The following is an 18,276-nucleotide window of genomic DNA, read 5'->3' as shown; positions in this document are numbered from 1 at the left end:
GCCGTCGTGACGCTTCAATCTTTCCTTTTTTTTTCGTTTCTTCTAAATTCTTGGACGTTTCAATATCATTATTTCTCAAGTTGCATCATGCTGTATGTTTATCGGTCTTTTAAGCGAGCTATTTCCCGCTGCTTCTTTTTCTTAATCCTGTATACATTCATTGTTTGGTGCTAACACGAACATGAGCATATGTCATGCCTTTTTTAAGGTGCTGCTTTTTACCGTTCTCTTTCCACTCCAGTGAACTTGCCACTGTCTAGTATCAACAAGTTTACAGATCAAAGCTTCATGACATTAGCTGGGCAGTGCACGCAGGCAAGTGTCTCAGGGTGCACTTTGTGCTACTCACTGAACACCGCAGTCCCAATGCTGTAGCAGAAATCTTCCTCGCGGAAGTGCTTGCTGCACACCAAAGTTTGAGCCGATGGCTGCTTGCCGGTTCTAAATTTCACGATCCTAGCTTCACACAGCTTCATGTCCTACGGGTACATGTGAAGGTTGACTCCGGGCTCCGTTGTGTACATCCAGCACTGCGGCGCCGAGCAGTAGCCTACCAAGTTGGATGCCTTCAATGGCTGCGACCACCTATTATAGTGCTTCAAAGTGTTGTCAAGTAGACACCAAAAGTGGGAAAACCTCCCCACTTTATCAGAACAGCAGTGCAAGTAGGACTTTAAACGTTCGTTTTCAGCTTGTTTCCATGCTCCCGACGCATCTGACATGGCCGCTGTGTCCATGTGATCCCTCATACCATGTCACGCCGACGGCAGCAGCGCCAGCTTCTCCAGTAGTGGAGCTCGACCCCAATACTCGTATTGGTATTGGAGCGGCCATTGGCTTGACTCAACATAAAAGCTTCCTATGGAGCTTGCACGGAAGGCTCCTGTGGCAAGCCGAATGCCAAGATTATTGACAGGGCTGAACATTTTCAGAGAACTTTTTGACACTGATTGGTATACAACACATCCATAGTCTAAACTGCTTCTCACAAGACTACTGAATAGAGACACAAGACATTTTGTATCCATTTCCCATGAACTGTGAGACAAAATTTTTCAAATGTTCATAGCTTTAAGACATTTGCTCTTCAGTTCCATAATATGTGGTATGAAGCTTAGCCTGCTGTCAAAAATAACGATGAACTTATGCTCACTTTCCATGCACAGTGTACGCCCATTTATTTGAATGCATGGGTTAGCAACTACCCCACAGCCTTGAAAAAAGAACACATGTAGTCTTTTCATTACTAAAATTGAAGCCATTCTGATCTGCCCACCTGGAAAGGCGAGTTACACATAACTGTACTTGACGTTCACAGTTGTTCAAATTGCATGACCTAAAACTTATCTGAATGTCATCGACAGACTATGAAGGAAATTGTTCATGGAACTGTGGTGCGGAGAGTTCATTTTTACTAGAAAAATAGTACAGCTTAAAACACCTCCTTGCGAGGCTCCGTTTTTCTGTGCGAATATTTTTGACAATAAATTACCAACCCTGATACGAAATTTTTTTTTCCGACCAAATAATCACAAATTATGTTGAGCATATTACTACTTATACCATATGATGACAGATACTGAAGTACACAGTAATGCCAAGCCGTGTCATATGACTTCTCAAGATCAAAAAAATAATGAGGGGCAATATTTGCTTGTGCACAAACGCATCACGAATATGCGCCTTGAGAAGTGCAAGGCTATCTGTTGCAGTTCTTCCAGCTTGAAAGCCTGTTTGCCACTGATCTAGTATGCCATTGTAGTATTCTAGGAAAAAAGTAAGACGACGATTGATAATATTTTCAAATACTTCACACAAGCAGGTCATCAAAGCTATTCGTCTATAATTGGTCTATAATCAGAGTTCCACCAAGGCTCTGACGAAGTTCTTCCACTAAGGACTGAAGAAGTGATTCTCGTGCAGCCTGAAAGACATGCTCGGTGACATACATACACATTTCTTCCATCCCCAAATTGCTAATTGCGTCAGATGATAAGACGGAAACCTCTTTAAGTTTATCCCAGTTAGGCAGGCTCATGTTAAATTGTCTGTAGTGCCACTGGGAAATGGTTGCTATAATACATTTCTTTTTCACTTTCTATTCTAAATATGGCACGAGTGCTGAAGATCCTATTGCTAAATCTATTGCATAATATGTCTTGCGCGCCGTGTTGAAATAAGCTGCATCTCTTTTATTATACAGGCAAGCACCTGATGACGTAAGGGACTTTTCTATGAGACGTTCTCTTGCACCACAACGCGCCTTGCCCCACAGTGTGTTGTGAGCATTCATATCCCCTCCCAATGTACAGTAAAAGCTCGTTAATTCGGATCTCAAGGGACCGGGAAGAATGTCCGAATTATCCGAATGCCGAATTAACGAATGAACAGGAAAAACAACATTAAAATCAAGTTGGAGAAGCATACCTTTATTGCATACCTTTAAAATACTGAAGTATTTTGCAATAGTCTGCTTTCTCGAGCAGATTCCGGATGACATCACAATTTTCTTAACTCTTCCAAATGGCCAACAGCCCGCAAACTGTCGGAAGTGCTCAGGCAAACGTCCTCCAATATCAAAAGCACCTCCGTGACTTCTCGTGAGGTGCAATGAGGTCGCGGCTGTACCTCCTCGCATGACTTCATAATCATGGTCTTCCCGAGTGCCTGTGACATCATTAATTTCTTCATTGGTCAGGAGACCAGTCGTGGCGACACAATCATCAATCGCGATGTAGTCCTGAAGGGTCACATTTGTGGGAAAGACAGCATCGAAGGTCGGGCCTCGGAAAACCGCTGTGCCAAAAACAGTTGGCGATGACTTGCGGACGTGTATTTTTCCACACTTGGGCGATGATGTGCACTGCGCCGAGTAAGTCCACTTCATACAGCTTTCCAACTTCTGAGCATAAGATCATTCGCTGTAGCAGGTGTTTTTGGTACTTGACTTCACGTAGTGAATGATACCCTGGTCCATCGGCTGAAGGGCACATGTAGTGCTTGGCGGCAAAAGAGCTACCTTGACGCTCTTCAGTTCGACTGTACAGTTATGTGCACTGCAGTTGTAACAACCATAATTATCGTGCGGTCCTTGAACGTGAAGTGCCGGTCTAACTGCTGCAGCCAGCCTCGAAAAATGTCCGAGGTCATTCAAGCCTTCCTGTTCACTCTGTACTCGTCAGGAAGGCTTTTGATGTTTTTAAAACAACGTGGCTTACGCGCCTTCCCGATGACAACAAGTGGCAAGCGCTTCAGGCCAGTCATATTGGCGGCAAGAAGCAGTTATCCTTTGCTTGCACTTCTTGCCACCAATGTGCAGGTCCCCTTTGAAAGTCACCGTCTTGTCGGGCAGAGCTCTGAAAAATAGAGCAGTTTCGTCTGCACTGAACACGTCACTTGGTACATATGCGGCGATGTGCTCAAGCAACTTCACATTTTTACACTGGGTAGTCACGCTTTCGTCAACACTGGCCTTTTTGCAGCACACACTTCTAAACACGAGTTCGTGCCTCTCCCGAAACCTCGCGAACCACCCTTCTGAAGCTCTGAACAATTAAATGTTCATCATTGCAGCATACTTCTCACCTTGTGCCATGATGAGAGGTCCGCTCAAAGGCAGATGCGCGTTGCGACAGTCAGTAACCCACTGGAGCAAAGCTTCCTCGAGCTGGATATGAGCTGCATATGGATATGCATTCAAATAAATGGGCGTACACTGCATGGAAAGTGAGCATAAGGTCATCACACTTTCTTGATGCATGAAACTTCTTGCTTTCGAAGGCTTGAAGAATCTGTTGTTCATTTTTCATGTACATTCCCAACGTACTCCGCTTCACGTTGTACTTGGTCATAACATGCTGTCGCGATTCACCGTTCTTCAAAGCCGCAAAATTTCCACTTTAGTCGCCAAGTTCTTGGCTTTGTACTTCTGTCGCTTTGCCTGCATTGCCATCCCTGTAGCACACGATGGTGGTGGCATGCAAAACATGGTCACAACGAAAAAAGAAAACTCCGCAAGAAGAGATGATGCCGACTCGGCAACACAAAGAAAAATGACGTCGAAGGCACAGTGGAGCGAAGAAAGAAGACCCAGACGTTCGGTGACGCTGCGATCGCCCCGACTAATTGATGACGTTGGTGATGCCTCTCAGGTTTCGGTTTCACTACAGTGGTGCCATCGCTGCTTTACCACACTTTCGTGTAGCGGCAGCCGTTGGCATTTGTCTGAATTAAGCGGTGTGGGGCCAAATCCTAACGAATTAACGAAGGTTTGGTCCCATAGATTAACATGCACTTTGGCCGGGACCAATAGAGCCGTCCGAATTATCCGAATTTCTGAATTAACGGGTGTCGAATTAATGAGCTTTTACTGTATATGGCTCCGGAAGTTCATCAATTAAATTTTCAAATTCCACATTATCAAGACGATAGCCTGGTGGGATGCAGAGCAAACGCACCGTTGCAAGCCTACTGAAGAGTATGGCTTGGATAGCAAGAGCCTCTAGGTGTGTTTTAAGTTTTACATTCTGACAAGCAACAGTTTTTCGGACGACTACTGCAACGCCACTTGAAGACCCATGAGCGCCTTCGCAGTCTTTCCTAAATACAAGGAACTGCTTTAGGAAGTTCGTGTTATCAGTGTTTAAAGTGAGTCTCTTGCACATAGAGCATGTTCGGCTTGAAATCAGTACTTCCTTTATGTCATCCAGGTTATGTAGTAACCCCGTGACATTCCACCGTAAAATTTGTGTCGTCATGGCTAAGGCAGGTAGAGAGATGTGCTCTGTGCAGAGCAGATTGGTAACTTAAGTTACATCTTTCCTGGGCACTGTTATCAATCAGGTTTTTCTTTTTTGCCAGCATGCCTGAACGAGTTGTGCCGCCCCCTTATTACTGCTGACGCAGGCGCGCCTCTGTCCATGACCTCCGTAGAGGTGTAGGATGCCTGTTCACCAAATAGAGTGTCTCTGCTGGCCTTGCTTCACTAGAAGCTGAGGCCTTGGCATCCAAGCCTGAAATGCTTGTGCAACTTCTATCACGTCTTGTGATGAATTGGAGGCCAGGCGAGAGATGGCGTTCCCCTTCCCAACCATTTTTTCACCTGGGGAGTTTACTTGCTGGCCTCACTACTTGAGCGAGGCTCTATGGAGCAGCCAGGGGCTACTCTAGGGGGGTGGGCAGGGGACGAGATCAGCTAGCTAAGCTGTACCGAGATCCCATTGTGGCCATATGCTGCTCCGCCCCACTGGCGAGCAGCACTGGAATATGCAGTCCCTTGAAACTTTGCGGGTCTTTGACGTGCCTCTTGAAGGGGGCGAGAAGCATTGGAATACGCAGTCCCTTGAAACTTTGCGTGTCTTTGACGTGCCTCTTGATACGTAATGTTCGATGTTACCTTAAAGGGTCCCTGAAATGGTTCCGTCAAATTTTGTAGACGTGTAGGCTACAGCTACAGTAACTCATTCGCACCACACTTTGTGTGAAGCGTCTCATAGTAAGAGAGCTATGGATGACTACATGTTGTCCTTGTCTATAGCTGTGCTTTTTCTTGTCAACTCGTTCGCCGAGTGATCAGGGCTAAGCTCTGCCTTCACTGGCTCTGCACATAAGGGGACATCGTACCGCCCTCTTCCGATTGTCTTGGAGCCAGCCTGCGAAGCTTCTCCGATCTCTTAGCCAGCCTCCCGGCAGTTGGTCCCAAGCCAGAGCTATTGAAGCAGCATGCATTGCGAGCATTCTGTCGCAGCACCGAGCATGTCCGGTATTCTGGTAACCGCAGGCAAGCTGGGCACTTCAACGGATGGGTGGAGGTACAAACTAAAGCCCTTCCATATTGCTATTGCTGTGATGAAGGAGCTTTAACACAGAGGCACGTGAGCAGACTAATCGGTCTGCACGATCCACCTGGTGGTGCAGATCTTTACCAGTGAAACAAAAAGCTAATATTGCTTTAACATGGCTTTAACAAAGCGTAAAACATTTTAAACATCTGAAAAACAATGTGTTCACGATTACACTCCTGCCAAACATTTACGCCAACAGCAAAGTAGAATGCACTTCGTTACTGCTATATTAGTTCTGTGTTTGGTTTAGCTCTGTGCCACCAGGTGGCTGCACCGTGCAGACCATTCACGATTGTGCCTCTGCTCATCCCGTGAAACGTCCAAACCCAGTCCACTTGTGCTTGCGTTCACCTGAATTACAGACACGCAAACCACTATTGTGGTAGTAATCCTCCAGCGTAATGTGACAGCCGTAAACGCGTAGGTCCTGGCACCGATTGGATACAGGAAGCCCAATGCACTGCAGCCGCTCCACTCGCCTGTTGCCTTGCAGAGGGACACAATGTTGCAGCTTGATATGTCACCAAGATTTGCAGCCCACAAGAGAACAAGGGCGATTCACAGCCCCATGAAAAGAAACCTCGAAACCAACATTGACCGTGCAGCTTGCGTCAACACGAAACACATTGTAAGACAAGCAGACAACATTTGTTGCATGCTGGAAGTGCTTGAGTGTAGTTAAATGAATTAAATTATGGGCTATTACATGCCAAGACCATGATCTCATTATGAAGGATGCCATAATGGGGGACTCCGGATTCATTTGGCCACCCGGGGCCTCTAACATGCACTTAAATCTAAGCTCATGGACGTTTTTGCATTTCGTCTCCCATCGAAATGCATCTGTCGTAGCCGGGATTTGATCCCATGACCTCATGCTTAGCAGTGCAACACCAAAGCCACTAAGCAACCACGGTGGGTCTTGAGCTTGTGATAAGTTGTGTATTCTCTGTGTCACTTTACTTTCACTTTTCGTAGAAATGAATTAACCAACATTCCAGCTATTACAAACAACATTTGTTCACCATAAAGTTGGAAAAATGATTGATGACGCAAGATAGGTAGCCAATTGAATAGCTCGCTCTACTAACGTCAGACACACCCGTTACGTTGATGGTGATGAGGCAGCTGAAAGCTCAGGGGAGCGGCGCCACTGCAATTCAAAACGATGCACATTTTTAACACTGTATAATAAATTATATGCGCTAAATGATCAGAAGGGCCTACTCTAACAACTCAGTAAGATTGTACAAAATCAACAAAATCGTTTTAGGGTTCCTTTAATATCATGCCCAGGCCCTAGCTTGTTTCTCAACTTTCCTGGTTCTGCATCTCTTGTGGCGAGCAGTAATGGTGGCTTTTATCTTCTTCCAGTTATTGGTATTAAAAAGTTAGTTTTACACCGTCGACCTTTGGTAGGAGTCGAACCCATGACCTTTAATGTTAATTAGCGCAAAGATACTTAACACACAGTTAATTAAGGTTAGTTAAGCTACTTGAATCCACAACCTTTGGTGGGAGTCAAACCCACGTACTAGAAAATAATGCATTTGAATGAGAATGCCAAGTAATTTAATTAATGTCTCGTAAGCGTGCAGGCTATCGCCTGCATCCTCTATAGCATATGCTTGGCCACGAATTTGGCTGCATCATGACTAACCATACCCAAGCATTGTTACATGCCATTGGAATGCAGTGCTATGGACGTGTGGCATACATGGGGGTCAGTGCTGATAAGTAATGTAGAGGAAACCTCCCCTACTCCATCCCCACCATCAGCCCAATTTAGTGTTGAAAGGCCTTCCCAGAGCTTTCAGTACAAAACGAATCGCACCTTTCTTCCAGTTAGAAATTGATCTCATCTCCTCACTTAGCACCTCTTTCACTTTTTATGCACTCACTTTCCTTGGTATCCACCCGGCTATTCGACTTCATCAAACCGGTGGTTCTCTTTTCTGTGCAATTCATGTCCTGTCCACTCCTGTTAACGGCATTAAGGTCAACAATAAAGCTAAACTACATTGTTTAATACATGCTGCTTTAACGCTATCTGCTACTATGATGCCTACAGTTTTGCCTTCAATTAACAGTGCACTGCTTTCTATTTCATTGAGGGTTCTTTGTAAGGCTTTGAAGTTTCACTCTTGCAGGCAAATACTGGAAGAACAGAGACTGTATGTTACTTTTACTTTTAAGCAGGGTGTCGAACCGATAAAAATACCGGTTCACAGAAATAAAATTTTATAGCAGTTTGCAAACCGTTTTGCAACGCTGAACCGGTTCATAAACAGCTTTGGAGCAGTTGACATTACCATACCCCACGGCGATATGCTGAATAGTACTATTGCCTTGCCCACATGGTGCATGAGTAAGTTTCACCACGAGAAGGCAGAAATTAAGGAATCATAGATATGGGGGAAATTTATTGCAGATAAACAGACAGGTGATTAGTGAGAATCCCTGAGTCAGTGTAGAGTTGATAATCGTTACTTGTGACCGCAGCAAAATCAGTTAATTTTTGTTCTACTACTGGTTTTTTTACAACATCTTGGTGGTTAGCACACTGCAGAATGTGGTCTTTGGCATCAAAGACAGTGCAAATTCACATTGTAACACATAAATACTTCAAACTTGCAGTATGTAGCAGAGGAAGAAGCCAGCATTTGACATTTCGCTCAGTTTGCTGCTTCTTTAGAAGCACATGAGGACATTGATGCCCCTGAACAATGAACAAGGATGGTTTGCGCAGACGATACATTGATATTTCTTTCACACCTGCACATGGTCCATAGTCTTGTGCTGGCTAAAAGTGGACAAAGAAGTTAAAAGCACACACATTGTGCCCCACGAATAATTCCTGGTACGCCAAGAGCACTGTACTCTGCTTGGCTAAGCACCAAACATGCGTTGAACCATGGCACATAACAAAAGCAGACTTCTCGTGCTATCCACAGCCGCATTTACTGCTCACCAAGAAGGTGACAGCGTTCATCAGCGACTGCAGTGCTGTGGTAACAATAAGATGAAGCTGAACTCGTTGATATCTCTCATTAAGAACATAATCTTTTCTGTTCTCTGTGTTTATCTAGTTTTAATATCAAGCTAGCCTAATGGCCGAATTAGGAGCGTCACCAGAAATGTTGATTATGTGAAGTGCCTTGAAACAACTTTTCGGCCACGGAACACAACTGGCATGGCCGACTTCAGAAGTGCAAGAGCCTCTCTCTGTTGAGGTGGCCACAGTTACCGGCGCATACCCATGACCTAGGTATCCCCATTCTCGCACACACTACAACTTGTAATATGCTACCAGGATGCACCAGTTAAAGAAATAGTTATTTGAAGAATTGTGCAAACTATTGAGCACTGGTAGAAGCCTCATATGCTCGAACTGTGTTGTGCTAAACCGATAACCGGTTATTTTTTTCTGTGCAGGTTCAGTTCGGGTTCAGGCATGTTCTAAAATATCAGTTCGGGTATGCTTTTCGATTTAGGTTCAGTTTGACATCTTCTTTCAAGGTCATCAGTAATCTGCTCTGCAATTTGAAGAGTACTTCCACATGCAATGCAGCTCACAGTCTTTTTGTCATGAATTTGCTAAAGTGATAATTTGGCTGCAGTAACTAATATAGAACTCTTTGAAAGACCCTTTGAAAGACCCAGTGCAACCATTACAAGTAATGGTCGCACTGACTGCCTACCGTCAAGGCTGCTAATGGCATAGATGTCTCTCGCTGGGTTGAAAAGCCCATTTGAGATGCCCAGTTCGTTGCGGAAACGCCCGCCCGGCGAGTCAGGTGGAGTGGGCACAGCGTCGCCCAGCCCCGATCCAGCGGAGTCCTCGTCCTCCTCAGACTGGGGCAGGGCATCACTGCCGCCCGTGCCATTGTCCGCTTCCTCCATGAGTGCCTCGACCCGCTCCCGTTCGAGGGCTTCCTGCTCTGCCCGCTCCACATCATGGATGCCCAGGCAGAGCGAGTAGTCCATCACGTTCATCTGGGCCAGGAACTGAGGCAACAAAGAACAGATTGAATCTCATACAAAATCCAACAGTTCTTGAAACTTCTATTTATGCCCACCGCTGCTTGCTTTGTGGACTGTCTCAAATTATCTGCTGTGTGCAACATGGACCTTTTGTCACATGTCTGTTTAGGTTTGTAGCTTTTGGGGACTGCTTTTTACGTCTCCTGCCACATCATACATTAGGAGTCAATTTTTTATTGGTAAGTGAAGTGCCTGACAGTCTCTCCGTGGTACCTTTTCCTGAACTTACAACATACAGTAGTGAATAAAAAATAAAAAGGAAAGACGAGATTTTGCATTTGGGTCCTGTGAGCTAAACTGCTCCTAATTTTGGTGCTGTATTATGTCCGACTGCAAGCCTAAAGCAATAGTCTTTTGAATATGCACAGCCATTGTACTTTACTCACACCGCATAGACCATCCACCGCCTCCATAGTTTGCACAGTCCAAGAATGTATCACAACGAAACCATAATATCAAGCAGTACTGCTGGTGAGAGATATTTCAGTGGTAGGTGGGGCGGCTAGCTGAGCAAAAGGTTTTGCGTGCTACTAGACATTCAATATTTAAAAAGTGATCAAAGGACCAGAGAAAAAAAAAATGCGCTCATCCTCTGACACATAAACTAAGATAGGGACAACATTGAGCACAATGAAAAGAACAAAATGAAAAGTGTAGTTTTATGGTGCCATCAATAAACCAAATCACGGACACGATCACGGAAGGCTACCTTGTGGTTCTGAAGGCACACGGCCGACGCACGCATCGGGTCAAAACAAAACTACTGTTTGTTGCTACTGCAGACAAAATTGTGGTTGCTACCGACACGATCACAGGTAGTGACTACGCAGTTTTAAAGGCACATAGCCGACACGCGCACCTACTCAAAACGAAACTGCTTGTTCCAACCATTGCCGAAGAAACCACGGTCACTATCGACGCTTTTGCCGCAACTGCTGTGGACAAAACCGTGGTGGGTATGGATGATGCAGTTATGAAGGCATGCAGCTAATGCGGTGTTATGTGCGCTGGTAAACAAAAGAATAAAGGTTTTGAAGGCACGAACAGGCATGGAGCATTCTGGCATGGCTGTCATTCATGTAGGTTTTTCTCTGATGACCATGGCGATGCGGACTCTAATGTTTTGTTTCATTTGGATGCTAGTGTCGTTTTTGCTCTCTCACGTTGCATATCTGTGGTTCTCCGCGATCACCGAGCTCTTAGAATTGTCCAAATTAACTGATGAGCAGCCAGATACGTCCAAAATACCGAGAGCTTCATTGCATTAAATCATACATCTGTCAGGGCCAGAGGATGAGTCTGAATTATCAGAATTCACGAGGGTCGAATTTACGAGGGTTTACTGTATATCTATAAAAAATTATTATATTGGTTTATCCAGCTATTGAAGAACAAACGATGTGCATCTAATATACATACTGCACACATTAAACATGTTTGTTGCTTTTTTACTTAAAGATTGTTTACTTATTTCTCAAAATAAGTGACTTGATTTGAAAAATTTCAATCTTCATTAAAAAAAATATTGTTATCAGAAAGATGCATTTCCCCAACAATATTGACCATTAAATGGTTAATTGGCTACTGTTGGGGGATAATCTAAGCAATTGCCACGACTTGCTAAAGCCAGGCTAATGACCTTTCCCAGAATTTTTATTTTATAACATAGAAACTTGACTTGATGACCAGAATGTTGTGCACCAGGCACAAAGGGCCCTTCCAATAATGATCAAGCCTGATCAGTTTCAAAGTTCTGCATCGCAATCGGCTCTTTTGTGAGAACTGCAGAAGGGAGTCAATCCTGATCGAAAGTGCCTCTTGTAAACGAGGTATTAAAGACCCTGCAAGGGCATCCTATCTCAAGCACACTGGCAATGTTGAGCTTATTTTCTTGCACGTACAGTAGAACACACAAGTTTAAGAGACATGGTTTCCATGGCAAATGCGACTTTCTGCTCTGTTAAACCTTTAAAGACAACACAAATACCAGGAAATTTTATTATTTTCTATAATAAATGAGCAAAACACAACAGGCATTATTCAATGAAAAGAAAAATATCTTATGGAACTTTTTCAGCAATAAGGGAAAGACATCAGGCAGGAAACTGGAAGTGCGCATCATCCCAAGCCACTTATGGCATTGTTTGGAATTTGTACAGCTGCCTCATCGCATATGAACCACAGGCGTACATTTAATTTGATTTGTATCACGCCTCTGATACCAGTTCATCCAAAGATCTTGCATTGGTCTGTTTCTTCTGACCGTGTTTTCAAAAGAAAGCAAGTCGTGTGCCAAACTTCTTCCTTCTCTTGTGCTACTGCTCTAAACCAACAAACGATGCTTGCTGCCTGTCATTCAGTGTTGGCCAAAGACATTTAGCCAGAAACTTTGTACTCAATACCAAAGCTCCACAGGGAAAAATATTTTCTTTTTTCGTATGTCCTCTGTAAGCCACACTCATCAATAAAGGGTTAAGGCATGGAACTTCTAATTTAATGGATCCCTCTACAGGCTGCCAATGCTACTCAAGCTTTGAACTCGAGGCAACATGCAGTTTTTTTGCACATTCCATGTCTTGAGGGCTTTTGTGATCCATTGTACAAACCTTTGTCAGCAGTCCTCATTTCACAGGATAAATGAGTAGAATGCATCGCCTCACAATTCTATCTTCTCCCCACAAGTTTCCTTTTTTGTTCTACCTATATGTTATTTTCTTTTTACTTGCTTTCTTTCTCCAGAATAATGTAATTTTACTTGTACAAAAGCACCATCCTTTTGTTGGGCCCTTGTCAAGGGTGTGTAGCATTGCATAAATTAAATTAAGAAATTAGCCAGAGGTACAACATTGACTTGTCTGGTCAGGAGGGGTTTAGTGAAAAGAGGCAATACTATATAGTCAACCAGTGTCGGCAAATAATTCACATGAAGTAAGCATGACGCTTATAATGAGGATAGGAAACAAACAACTGAAGTTTTGATTTTTTTTATGTAAGGCACCCACAGCAAAAGGCAGGCAATCTGATTTTGTCCAATGCCATAGTAGCAAACTTAGGAGAGAGTGCCATCTCTTAAAACTGAAAATTAGGTCATCATTTGCATTACAAAACACCGACAAGAACAAAACAGGCAGTCTAAGTGTCTTGACGACAGGGTGCTGAAATCTAAGAGTATAAACTACATGAGCATGACACAAACTGTGTGTCAATGACAATGCAAGTTATTGTCATAAATTGACAAAGTTTTTGGAGACCTAGCCAAACATGGTGCACATCTTGTGGTGCATAAGGTGTACTCCTATTGGCTGACAGAGATTAAAATTGCTGGCACTCCTGTTTCAGATGCATTTTGGCAGCAGCGAGCTGTGCAATTCTTTGTCACAGTGACATTTGGCGGCTACAGTCAGCTAAACTTCCAGGCCGGCCTGGCCAGCTTGCATTTCTTTTCTTAATGCATCTTAGCCACTGTGAAACAGTAATCAAGACATGATTCATGCAAGGCAAGCGAGTCTGTTTACATTTTGTTGCGACTATGAAGCAATTTTTGTATCACCATGAGAGATTTTCTCTGCACTGAAGCTTATCAAAGTGCATTTAACTTGCCTGAAAGAGGTACTGGACTGCTTCTCTACCCACCGCAGATTGCTTTCAAGATAGGGATCTCGCAGCCACACTCAGCCACGCCATGCGCAGCCAAAGTAGAATGCCCCCTGCTGCCTTTCATGCAATGGAAGACTGTGCACTTCCTCCCTACCTTCTTGCCTTGCACATGCGAGATTGAGTCACCGTGCTTTTGGCTCACCCTTGTGCATACAGCGCACAGCCACCATGTTATTGCACTTGGACTTTATATGGAACGTCACCGTGACGACAAATGTGCACCTGGAGTGCGCATATATTTGCCGTCACAATTAATACCAAATGTGACTGAATCATGTTTAATGATGATGATATTCCAACAACTTTGCTTGGTTCACACACAAAGCCAGTGAAAGACCATTATTTACGGACTGCACAGGTTCAGTTGAAAACGTTATGGCGTATCACTAGCTTCGCAATAACAATTGTAGGCACCAATTTCACTACTTCCTATCTTTTACCCCGGAGTTGCCTGAAATTTCAGTTGTTTGAGCACTAAGAGATTTAGAGGCATCCAGATGCAGTGCCATACCTTCAGGCAGAGCACTTTCTAAAAACCTCATCATTGGCAACATGCGCAGAGTTTAAAGTAGATCTTATGCGATACGAGTGTACCAAGAAAAAGCAAAAAAAAAGAAACATAGAACACTGTGCATGACACTCACATTGACATCAGCTGTCAGAAGCTCCAAGAACCGTTCCTTGGCATCAGCACCAATGTGTACTTTGGTGCCATCCTTCATAAGGTCATTGTCTTTCAACGTGGGAATGTCTTTTTCCTGGAACATAAAGCAAGAAACAAAAAATTGTAAATGCTACAGCATGTGGTGCTTACGAAATCCAGGATATTATGGAATCCTTTCTGATCAGGAAGATGCATGATGAAGAAAATAGAATGCCAACTATGAAAAACATTCAGTGAAAAATTAAAAGATGTTTAGGCTCCCACCCAGTCTTGTTCACAGTCAGTGAACAAGACTGCATCTGAATTCTGAACGCATCTTCACATCTGAATTTTTCCTCAAATGTTCTTTCTTGGTCAGCGTACTCTGTTTCCTTAATATGAGGTGTTTATGTATGCAAAAACAGCTGCAAACTGCAGACACCACATCCTTCATGGTAAGCACACTGGAAAACTAATGCGCTTCCCATGTCAATAGGCAAGAGCAAAAGAAATTATCTGTATTAAGAAATGTCTTTGTGATAAGAACAATAATTTATGTGAAATCTTCCATGCTGCTATGAGGTGCACTTATGCCCCGTGCGGCAGAAAGACCATCACAAGGAGAGGATCGACACATATTGCATTCCTTGGTGGTCCACAATTTCCTTCTTCCAACAAAAAAATCTTAAAAGTCAGGTGTAGTGAAGTGGTGTCCAAAAGTTGGCTTTGTTATTTAATAAGGGGCGCAGCATGCCAATGGTACATCTACAGTATCATTTGTTTGTAGCAGCAGACATGCAGCGCGTTTGCCCATTTGTGGCTTCAACATCCTTCAGAAGAAATTGCAAAGGAACTATAAATCATGCACTCACAGATTCACTTACTGATTCCCACTTCGTGTACCAAGAAAGACAAGAAGCATTCTGCTGGAGATAAGACCATTCAGTGTCATGGTGAAGCTTTACATGACCACATTCATGGATCCTAGTTTTTACATTAAGTGAAAAAATATTATGGTTCCACATGCAGTCTGTTTTTCATTTACAAATTCAAATCAAATGCAACAGATCCCTTCAAGATGATGCTTTTAAAATGTAACCTGCAATTAATTAGGCTTACCCTTTCTTTTTCACTGGCTTCCCTGTCCACTGTGGAACCCTGTGAATGTTTTAGAAAAATATATTAGTTCAGTAATAATGTGAACAAGCACTTCAACACTGCACATCACACATCTTGTAAAAACCACACTGTCAATGGTGAGTGATGTACTACGAAATGATAGCTAACAAAGTATGTCCCAGTAAAATGTGAATGCTATCTTGAAAATGCCATCAGTAAGTTATTTTAACAATAGGGGATTTGAAGTTTTTCAGCAGTGAGAAAACATTCTCCTGTATTTTCTTTTCCCTTAAGTAAAAATGAAGAAAAAAAGACAAACAAAGCAGAATTCACCTGCTATCAGTGGTAACTGAAACCTACAACTTCCAAATGTAATATTTAATGTGCTAAGAATCCTACTGCGGCAATGGCTGTCTTTGTCTCGATTGTAGTGGGTAGATTTTTAAAATCCAGGCGACACAGTGCTGCCAGGTTCCATTTTCGATGTTATCGTCGCATAAAGAAGTCTAACCCAGCCAGTCTCGCTTGCTAATTCCTAAGACACACAAAACATACAGAATTGTAGCCATGCATTTAAATAATATAACTGTGGAGCTTCAACTACAGTGCAATGTGAGCAGTTTCTTTCTCTCATTATAAAGGGCAGCCACTTACAGCAGATGCAAGCACATTCTTTGTCCACATAACAAAAAATGTTGATCAACAAAACAATGCTTTATGCTACTAAGCTAACATAGAGAGAGAGGAAAGAAAGAACCCATGCATGTGCACAGGCATAATCCATAGCTGCCAGGTTCGCAGGGAAGACATTAGGGAGATCTGACTGTGGGGGGGGGGCTCGGAGTCAATATTTCAGACGCATTTTCCATAAGTGAATTTTTTATTTAGTTGAGACGGAGCAGGAATTGTATAGTTTTTGCTTCAAAACCACCAACAACCTACACAACCGGTCACCATCACTAAATCTTCGATGTGGCTGATGCCGCCCTATTCAAGAAGTCCTTGGAGTACTGTCGTGCGTAACAATGTGCGCCGCTGCGACACTTCGCCAAAAGAATGTGTCCGAGGGTCATGTCAGACATAGATGCTCGGAACTGGGTACGATTTTTTTTACAGTGCTGAACTGCCCCTCGCATTCAGCGTTGCTGTGCGGTATAGAGAGGATTCCGAGCATCACCGCTGAGATGCGCCCAAATTTCAAAAGCCCGTCTGCGCCTCTGAGCTGGGAGATGGCATTCCACTGGGCATCAGCCCGTTCCTCTTGCAGCACATCTGGAGGAATGACAAAAGCCTGCAACTTCACAAACTCCATTTCCAGAAAGTTGAGAGCTTCATCTTTAGACTCTTGCGGCTCCTGTGGTAACAAGGCCGGAAACGTCTCCACAAAGAAGAGGACGTTATGAAATGACATGGTGTCAATGCATTTGACATCCGCAACTCGTGCATTAATCAGTGCACTGTGAGCCAAAGGAAACTTAAGCCGAATGTAATCACAGGCAGTGACCATGTATTTCCGAACAGCCTCAAAAAATTGTTCTTGTTCACTTGGCTTGAGTTTTTCAACAATGTGTTTGGCTTCTTGTCCGACCACAATGTCTCGATCATCCTTCTGCGCATCTTGGCTCTGGTAGTCAATCGTAAGCAGGTCCTTGTGCCCCTTTAGCAGGCCTGGCCTCACAAACCTTGAAAGGAGGTCCTCAAGAAGCCCAAAGAGCAGCGATTGCAGCAAGTGTATTTGAGGAGCTTGCGCTTGCAGGCGGGAGTTCAATGTGTCAAAGGCAGGGATAATGGTCTTTAAAAAAAGACAGCAAGCTTTATTGAGATCAGAACTCAGGAACACAAACAGCCGTTCCTCACGTGTTATGCATGGTGCCCCCCGAGTCTTGCCTTCCACATCAGCGCCCTTAGCCTTTTTCACTGTCACTGGTGTACTCTCTGCTGGAATTTTTCTCTTCTGTTTGCACACGATGGGCTCCGGTTGTGCAGTTACCGTTGACACCACTGTTGTCTTCGGAATTTGATAGTAAGACAGAAACTGCGGGCTTGTGGCTTCTTTCTTCACCTCATGAAGGAAAAAGCTCAACAGAGGTGCCCACTGGTCCAGTAGCCTTTGCAGGCATTTCCCAAGCGACAGCCATCGAGTTGGCGCGTGCTTGAGGATTTTTCTGAACTCAACATCGTGCATTTTGTGAAACTGTTTAAGGGTAAATTTTCTTTTAGCACTCTTTTCCAAATAAAAAAAAATGTCCACGAGGACTTCGTCCACTTTCGACGGGAGGCAAGACGCCGCTTTTTCAGCCGCAATGTTGATCAAATGGCATGGACAACCAATTTTTATAATATTTTCATGGGCCTCTGTCAGCACTGCCGCCACGCCATTTTTTTTCCCCAACATCACGTTGGCGTTGTCAGAACCAAAGGCTATGCAATTGGATAGCGGTATGTTCAACGAAGTGAGGGTATCTATAATCAATCTGACAATGTTGCGCCCAGTTGAATGGCCCTCCAGAGTGCTTAGCGCAAGCAGTCTGCTCTCGATTAAGCCCGATTCTCTAACAAAATAGGTGACCACGATCGGGTACAGTTGTGCTTGGCTGTCGTTACTACCATCTATGGCAACCGCAAACACCCTTTCTTTCAGGGCACTCACCGTGCTTTCCTGTGCGTGGCGAGCCATCTCGCCGACAATCGCTTTAGTTTTAGTCCTAGAACATGCGTAGCGCTTCGCAATATCCGACTTCGGGAACATTTTCCGCAGCAGAGGTCCCACGTGTTCAGAGGCGCTCAGCGGGATGTTGTGCTCCAGCAAGAAATCCGTGAACAGGCATTCCGCACGGATGACATCACTGTCGTCTTGTCTCACGAAAAATTGTTGGAGACGTTGCTGGTTCTCTTGGCACTGAAGGCTGCTGGCGTGCTTCTTCGAAGAAACGTGCGTAGCCAAGTCGGTTCTGCCGCCGTGCGAGATGC

General features: G+C 44.0%; 1 protein-coding gene across 3 annotated transcripts in view; it reads right to left on the bottom strand.

The window, feature by feature from the left end:
• Positions 1-18,276, bottom strand: part of PIP4K (phosphatidylinositol 5-phosphate 4-kinase) — a 129,443-nt gene that overhangs the window by 6,705 nt on the left and 104,462 nt on the right. For 2 of the 3 annotated variants that reach the window (XM_050187540.3, XM_050187541.3), the window contains 3 exons: positions 15,307-15,345; positions 14,189-14,302; positions 9,545-9,851 (listed from right to left, as the gene is read on the bottom strand). In XM_050187540.3, coding sequence (XP_050043497.1) covers positions 9,545-9,851; positions 14,189-14,302; positions 15,307-15,345 — 460 coding nt within the window. Of the gene's footprint in view, positions 1-6,911; positions 6,997-9,544; positions 9,852-14,188; positions 14,303-15,306; positions 15,346-18,276 lie in introns of those variants that run through there. The other variant, XM_072286549.1, reaches the window with a different exon arrangement.

Source organism: Dermacentor andersoni, chromosome 2 (genome assembly GCF_023375885.2).
Source record: "Dermacentor andersoni chromosome 2, qqDerAnde1_hic_scaffold, whole genome shotgun sequence".
Lineage (NCBI taxonomy): Eukaryota > Metazoa > Arthropoda > Arachnida > Ixodida > Ixodidae > Dermacentor > Dermacentor andersoni.
Note: the sequence above shows the minus strand (reverse complement) of the source record. Positions and strands in the feature narration are given on the sequence as shown.